Source organism: Ornithorhynchus anatinus, chromosome 17, assembly GCF_004115215.2.
Source record: "Ornithorhynchus anatinus isolate Pmale09 chromosome 17, mOrnAna1.pri.v4, whole genome shotgun sequence".
Classification (NCBI taxonomy): Eukaryota; Metazoa; Chordata; class Mammalia; order Monotremata; family Ornithorhynchidae; genus Ornithorhynchus; species Ornithorhynchus anatinus.
In genome coordinates, this window is record NC_041744.1 from 5,703,223 (window position 1) to 5,711,029 (window position 7,807).

Sequence of the window (7,807 nt, forward strand, 5' to 3'; positions counted from 1 at the left end):
GTAATTTCTATCATGGAGTTGCTTACCATCAAGAGAGGAGGACAAGCTGACGTAAGTGGATGAAATGACAGTAAAAAAGAACTTGAAAATACGTGCCAAAAGTAAACCCAAGTGGGTAAATGCACTGACGACAGATCAGCACCTAAGAATTCCAAGACTGCTGAGGGAGATGGAATGCCAGGGAAAGTGGGGACCAAGTGAGGGAGCTCCCTGGGGAAGGGGCCTTTTGAAAAAGGACTTTGAAGGAGGGGAGAGATGGTGAAGCTGAGCTGGGAGGGCCTTACAGGTCCTGGGGGAAGGTGTGAACGGTGGATTCTGGGTGGGAAGCAAGTTAAAAATAGCCTCCTGTTCCTGCTCTCTGATCAAGGCTGCAGGGGGTAAAGTGAACTCCGGGCTCCTTTTTCTGACCCTGGTTGAGGGGTGCAGAGAAGGCCTGGCTTCCCTAGTCTGGCCATAGTCAGAAATGGGATCCAGGGGCTAAGATCCTCTGCAGTTCCCTTCTCTAAACTAGGGATTCTCATTCTGTGATCCCAGGGAGGGCTCTTGGACTCACCGTCTGCGCTCCTCTTGGTGTGGTCTCTGGAGCCCACCGTCGTCAATCAGTCGATCGCATTTATTGAGCACTTGCTCTATGCAGAGCACTGTACTGAGCGCCTGGGAGAGTACAATATAACGATGAAACAGACACATTCCCTGCTCCCGGTGAGCTTCCAGTCTAGAGGGGACGACGTATCAATATAAATAAATAAATTATGGAGAGATACATAGGTGCTGTGGGGCTGAGGAGGGTGGTGAATAGAAAGGAGCAGATCAGGGCAGTGCAGAAGGGAGTGGGGGAAAAGGAAATGAGGGCTTAGTCGGGGAAGGCCTCTTGGAAGAGATGTGCCCTCCATAAAGCTTTGAAGGTGGGGAGAGTAATTGTCTGTCAGATATGAAGAGGGAGGGGGTTCCAGGGCAGAGGCACGACATGGTCACTGCCGTGCAGCCCCCACCCCACCCAAACCATCAGAATGTGGGGCCCATGCTGGACTGCCCACCCCCAGGGAGAGCGTGTGCGCTGTGTTATAATGCGAGTCCCCTGGTTTTACAGAGTTATCTCAGAGGTTTGAAGATGATGATACTGTTGAAGAAATTTTATCAGCAGAAACCAAAAGGTACCTGCCGAAAATGGCAGCCGGGGGCCCCCTTGGGAGCAACCCCGTAGGGGCTTGGTGAATCTCCCTAATTTATTTTAGCGTCTCTCTCCCCTGCTAGCCTGTAAGCTCTTCAAGGATGGGGATCTCATCTACTGATTCTGTTATACTCTCCCCAGGGCTGGGGATGGTGCTTTCCACACAGTAGATGCTCAGAAAACACTACTGACTGAGTCCTGTTTGGAGGCTGAGTGAAGCCAGGTCAAAATGACCCCGATCCAGCTGGACTCAGACTAGGCTAGGTGAAAGACCTTCCTGCCCCCCTTTCTCCGATTAAGGCCTATGAGAAAAGGAAAAAAAAAATGTTGGTATTTGTTAAGCGCTTACTATGTGCAGAGCACTGTTCTAAGCGCTGGGGTAGACACAGGGGAATCAGTTCCGGCCCCAGCCCTGTGCACAGGGGCTAATGGGACTACAGACTCTCCCCTGCCAGACTGTAAGCTTTTTGAGAGTGGGGATTGCGTCTACTTGTTTGTGGTTGTTTTTCGGTATCTGAAGGCACTTACTATATGCCAAGCACTGTACTGAGCGCCGGGGTTGATACGAGATAGTGAGTAAGAAGGCTGGACACAATCCCCGACCCACATGGAGCTCAAACTCTAAGTAGAGGGGGTTAAGCTTGAATCCCCATTTTCCAAATGAGGTGACTAAGGTTCAGAGAAGTGAAGTGACTTGCCCAAGATCACAGAGCAGACAAGCAGTGGAGCTGGAATTAGAGCTCAGTCCTTCTGACTCTCAGGCCTGTGTTCTATCCATCAGGCCACAGTGCTTCTCAAGCTGCTTTGTTGTAACTAATAATCTTGGTATTTGTTAAGCGCTTACTATGTGCAGAGCACTGTTCTAAGTGCTGGGGTAGATACAGGGTAATCAGGTTGTCCCACGTGAGGCTCACAGTTAATCCCCATTTTACAGATGAGGGAACTGAGGCACAGAGAAGTGAAGTGACTTGCCCACAGTCACACAGCTGACAAGTGGCAGAGCCGGGATTAGAACCCATGACCTCTGACTCCAAAACCCGGGCTCTTCCCACTGAGCCACGCTGCACTATATCTCCCAAGTATACAGAGTAAGCACTCGGTAAATACCACTGATTGATTGACCGTTCATGAGGATAGGCCCGGATGCTCTCCATCGATGAGAACAACGTGTCTCCCCACCCACCCCATCCTCTCTCCCCCTCCCCTGGCCGCCATCCAGCTCTTAGAACAGCGCTCGGCACGTAGTAAGCGCCTAATGGATACTCTCGTTATTATTAGTGGGTTCTGGCTCTGGCCCGGTCGGCCGTTGGTAAGGCTGGTTCGACTGGGAGTACGCCAAACCCCTGTCCCTCGGAGGCGGCCTCTGAAGTGATTGCCACACGCGTCTGCTCTCCCCGCCGCCCCAGGGAGAGCGTGGGCCGTCCGGACGCATCCTCGTCTCCAGGTGGGGAAACGGGTCGGGTCGGGCTGCTCCGGCCTCGGGGATTGGAGGTGGCACGGGAGGCCGAGATGGACCCGGAGGGTCCGGGGGCTGTTGCCCCGATGACGAGGGCGGGAACCTAAGGCTGCCCCAATCGGAGCGGAAAGCGGGGAGCTGGGGCGGGGCCGAGCCCGGGGATAGTTACACGGGATTCCGAGGCCCGGGCACGAGGACCGGGCCGGTCACCCCCGGGAACGGGTCCCCCCATGGTGCTGCCCGGGCTGTTGGTGGCCGGGGTCTCCTTCGCCACGTTCCGGGGTCTGCACCGGGGGCTGGCGCCGCTGTCCTGCCCGGCCCCGGCCCGGACCCGCTGGAAGTGGAGAAACCCGTGCACCTCCCTGGTGCACAGCCTGCTCGCCGGCTCCGGGGCGCTGCTAGGGTGTGGGGACCAGGGCAACCAGTGGGCCAGGACACGTGAAGGCACGGGACCGGACTGGAGGGGAGGGGGCCCCGGTGGGAGGGAGAGAGGGCTCCGAGGGCTCTGGGGCGTCGAGGCAGCGGGGCCGGTGACCCCCTGCCTTCGTGTCCCTCCGCCCCAGCCTGCCCTGGTGCCCACAGATGGCTGTGGACCCGATCCGGGGTCACTCCCCGGCGGCGCTCGTCCTGGTCTCCGCGTCCTTCGGTGAGAGGCCAGGGTGGAAGAACCCAGGTGGCGGGAGTCCCTGAGCGGCGGGCACGGGTGGGATTCAGGGGGTCTCCAACTGGACGCGTGCCGTGCCCCAACTCCCTGGGGCCCGGGGGGAAATCGAGGCACGTGAAGGGAAGCAGGGCCCAACCCCCGCTTGGAGCACCGCCTCCATGGAGGGAGCCTGGGCCCTTGGCCGGGGCAAGGCGGAGGGCCTCCCTGATGTGCCGCCCGCCCCCGGGGCCCCGCAGGGTATTTTCTGGCAGACGGGCCGGACCTGCTGCGGAACCAGACCCTGCGCCAGGCCTGGGAGTTGCTGGGCCACCACGCCCCCGTGAGTGAGGGCAGGGCGGGCACCCATGCCCCTCGCCACTGCGCCCCAGGGATGGAGGGGGTGATCAGCCTCGGGATGGGGGCTCAGCCCAATAGCTAGAGGAGGACCCGACCTCAGGGATGGGGGGGCCTCAAGCCCCAGGGGCGGGGTGGAGTGGCCTCCACTCCTGGATGCCAACTAAGACTCTCCAAGTCCCTGCTCCAACCACAGGATCAGGGCCCTGCTGCCATCCCAGCTGATTAGCACCCCGGGCTGCTTCACTAATTCCCTCTGATGGTTGAGGGTGGAGGGTGAGGGTGGGGAGTGGGTGGGCGGTGGGGGGAGGGCGTCCTGCCAACAGGGCTCTGGGATTGGGGACAGAGAGGAGGGTCTGTGGGGCAGAGAAAGAGGAACAGACGGAAAAGAGAGGGCAGAGTCTGAAGGGGACTGAGGGCCGGGGTGGAGAGATGGGGAGAGAGTGCCGGGGCGAACCGAGGCAGAGGATGATCATAAGGTTGTGGGGACCGAGGCAGGGGGCCAGGACAAAGAGGGCTGGGGAAACATAAACTGGGGAATGAGGGACAGAGCCAGCAGAAAGCACGGGCCGGGGAGCGGAGACGGGGAGCCGCGGGGACTAAGGCGGGAGGGCTGAGGTAGGGAAGGAGACTAGGGTGTCGGGGACAGGGGGTAGATGGGGTGCCGGAGTGGAAAGAAGGAGACGCGGGCTGAGATGAGACAGAGCGAGGGTGGGGCCTGAAAGCCACACTCAGGGCAGTTGGGAGGGATGAAGCAGGGGGACAGAGAAGGGCCCGGCACCGTGGGTCCGTTGAGGACGGAGACTAGCGCTCGGTCGTCCCCTCGGCCCCGACGGTCCATCCCCTCGTGTCCCCAGGTGATGAGCTGCCTGGGGGTGGCCGTAGTGAGCGGCCGCTACGTGGGCTTCGCGGTGGTGTCGCTGCTGCTGGAACTGAACTCCGCCTGCCTCCACGTGCGCCAGCTGCTGCTGCTGGCCGGCCGAGCCCGCGGCCCCACCTTCCGCCTTCCGCCTGGCCAGCCGGGCCTCCCTGGCCACGCTGCCGCTCTTACGCCTGGCTCCGCTGGGCTGGATGAGCCACTGGCTGCCGCAGCAGCAACCGGACACGGTCCCCTCGGCCCTCAGGGCCCTGGGTGGGGGCGGCCTGCTCATCGTTGGCCTCAGGAGCATCGTGCTGGCCGTCCGGCTCCTCGTCAGCGACTGCCTGAGGTCCCCTCCGGCTCCTCCCCTGGTCCCAGGAGCCACAGAGGGGAAAAGGGCCAGGGAGCCCTGTCTCTAAAGAGCTTGGCCGGAGACGAGGCAGTCGGTCATTCAGCCAGTCGGATTTACCAAGCTCACACTGTGTTCGGAGCACTGTACTCAGCGTTTGGTAGAGTACAATCTAACAATCAACAGACACATTCCCTGCCCACAACGAGCTGACAGTCTAGAAGGGGAGACAGACGTTAATATAAAGAAATGACAGATATGGACAGAAAGTGCTGTGGGGCGGAGAGAGGGTGATGAATAAAAGGAGCCCAGCATAATGGTTTCCAGCTCTGCCTGATGCAAGGGGGTTGACAGGGTCAAACTTCAAAACATACACACATACACACACTCTTGCAGATTAGGGAGGAGTGGCGGCCGCCCCTACCCTCTAAGCTCACTGTCGGTAGAGAATGTGTCTGTTTATTGTTATATAGTACTCTCCCAAGTGTTTAGTACAGTGTTCTGCACACAGTGCTCAATAAATATGATTGAATGAATGAATGAATACCCCTGGGATGGAGGGCTGCCTGGCCCCTCCCTGCCTGAGTTGCCTCAGTGGAGTCCAGTGACAGGTTGGGTGTCACAGGTCCTCGAGTGGCCCCCACCCTCTCATCTCAAGGTGCGAGGCTGGAAATGGGGTGCTAATGGGCGGGAGAGGGAAATATTGACTAATATTGGTTATTGTTCCTATCAGTGACTGCACTGCACTGTGGTGTCTGCAGCCTTTTGAGAAAATACAGACTCATAGAAACAAACATGGGGGTGCAGATTCTGTTTTTTGGGGGGGCAGGGGTGGGAATGGGGGTGAGGGATGGTGCCACGGGATGGTGCCACATCCCCGAGGGGACCCCCAAAGCCCAACTGGATGCCTGGCTATCACAGAGCTTTCCCTGCAACGGAGGGGGCTGGGCCTCCTGGAAAGGAAAGAGACGAGGGTCTCAGTGCTAGGGAATGACCATCACCCCTACAGGTCCTTCTAATTCCACCAGCTTCTCTCTCTGGACACATCTGCTTAGCCCTTTCTTCTCCTTGAGGAGGAACCCTTCCTGCCTTCTGTCCTCTCCTAAGACCAGCAGTGATTTCTCGAGAACCAAGGGAGAAGGAGAGGAGGAGAGAGACAGAGATGCAGAGTGAGACGCAGTGAAACAGAGAGAGACACTGATAAAAAACGAATGCTAGCGACAGAGACGGGAAAGTTAGAGTCTAGAGAAAGTTAGGCAGAAGAGGCTGTAAGAAGGGGTGAGCCAAAGAGAAGCGAAGAGAGAGGTAAAGAGGAAGAGATGGAAAGCCAGAGAGAAAAGCAGAGAAAAAGACCTAAAGAGAAGCAGAGGAAAGAGGAAGACAGTGAGGCAGGAAAAGAGGCAAAGGAGAGAGACAGACAAAAGGAAAAGGCAGAGATGTGGAAGTAGGGGAAGCTTTGGGGCAGAGAAAATCAATGATGGAATGGAGATGGAAGAGTGACTGAATCAAACCGAGGCAGGGAGAGAGATTGAGAGAAATGGAACGTGTAAGGCAAGGCATGAACGTACACAAAAACAAGGGAAAAAAGCATGGGGAGAAAGGATAGAGTCAAAAATGTAGAGAATGAGACAGAAAGAGAAAGAGCGGCAGAGACAGTCACGGAGAAACTCAGACTAAGAAACAAACATGAATGAAACGCGACTCAGAAAAATGGTGAAGAAACAAGTCACAAACAGAAACAAAAATAGAAAGAAATAAAGAATCAGGACAGCTGGAGACCGAGGTGGAGCTGGCGAAGTAGAGAGACACTGAGAGAGAGGGAGATTGTCAGAGACAGAGAGAAACCAGGGCTGAAAGAGACAGACCAAAAGAAAGAGAATGAATTGGGGAGAATAAAGAAGAGAGGAAGAGAGAGAAAATGAGAAACAGAGGATGAGAGAGGGAGAGTGTCTGAATGACAGAGGAAAAGTAAATAGAAAAGCAGAAAATGGGAGAAAGACCAGGTGAAAGAGCAATGGGGATGGAAAGAAACTCTAGAGACCAGGGGAAACAGATGTCAAGAGACAGCCAGACAATCAGACAGAAACCAAGAAAGACAAAAAGATTCATAAAAAGATAGATATCTGATCAAGAGGGAAAGGAAAAAGAGAAAAATAGTGAAATAGAGACACAGATATGGATATACAGACACAGGTGAAGAGAAGCAGAAACCAAGGGAAAGATGTATAGAGACAACATAAAGAGGCAGAGACAAAGTGACTCTGAGAGGAAAAACAGCACAGAAAGATGCAGAGAGAAAAGCTGAGAGAGATTAGAAGAGAAAAGAGTCAGAGATGGTTGTGCAGAGAGAATGATGAAGAGGGAGCAAGGAAGGAAGGTGGGCAGGGAGAAGAGGTAAAAGAGATGGAGAGATCCCGAAGGACACAGAAACAGATGGAAAGAATCAGAAAAAAGAGACAAAGAATGATGGCTAGAATAAGAGATGGATGGAGACGGAGAGAGAAAATAAATCTCTGAAATAGTGTTAGAGAGAAAGAAAAAAAAGTCCTGTTCTCCCTCCTACTAAGACTGTGAGTCCCAAGTGGGAGCGCTGGATCTGATTATCTCTTATCTACCCCAGTGCTTAGGCCATGCTGCCAGAAGCAGTGTGGTACAGGCCTGGGAGTCAGAAGGACCTGGGTTCTAATCCTGGCTTCACCACTGTCCACTGTGTGACCTTGTACACTCATTTCACTTCTCTGTGCCTCAGTTACCTCATCGATCAAATGGGAGCCCCATGTGGGGTACAGGTTGTGTCCAGCGCTTAGTACAGTGCCTGGCACGTAGTAACCACTTAAATACCGCAATTATTATTACATTTGTTAGTGCTATTTTTAGGAGGCGAGCCATAGGGGGGTTTTTAAAAATTAAGTGAAGCCTATACTTCACCAGCCAGAGTTCCCAGAACATCAGGACTCTGGGGTCCCTGGACATCT

At 55.4% G+C, this 7,807-nt stretch overlaps 1 protein-coding gene across 1 annotated transcript; it reads left to right on the forward strand.

Annotated features, from left to right (window-relative positions):
• Positions 1-2,857: 2,857 nt before the first annotated feature.
• TLCD2 (TLC domain containing 2) lies at positions 2,858-4,902 on the forward strand. The gene is given in 5 exon segments (XM_029082492.1): positions 2,858-3,030; positions 3,191-3,273; positions 3,528-3,610; positions 4,482-4,607; positions 4,609-4,902. Coding segments are annotated over 5 exon segments (759 nt in total).
• The last annotated feature ends 2,905 nt before the right edge of the window (positions 4,903-7,807 follow it).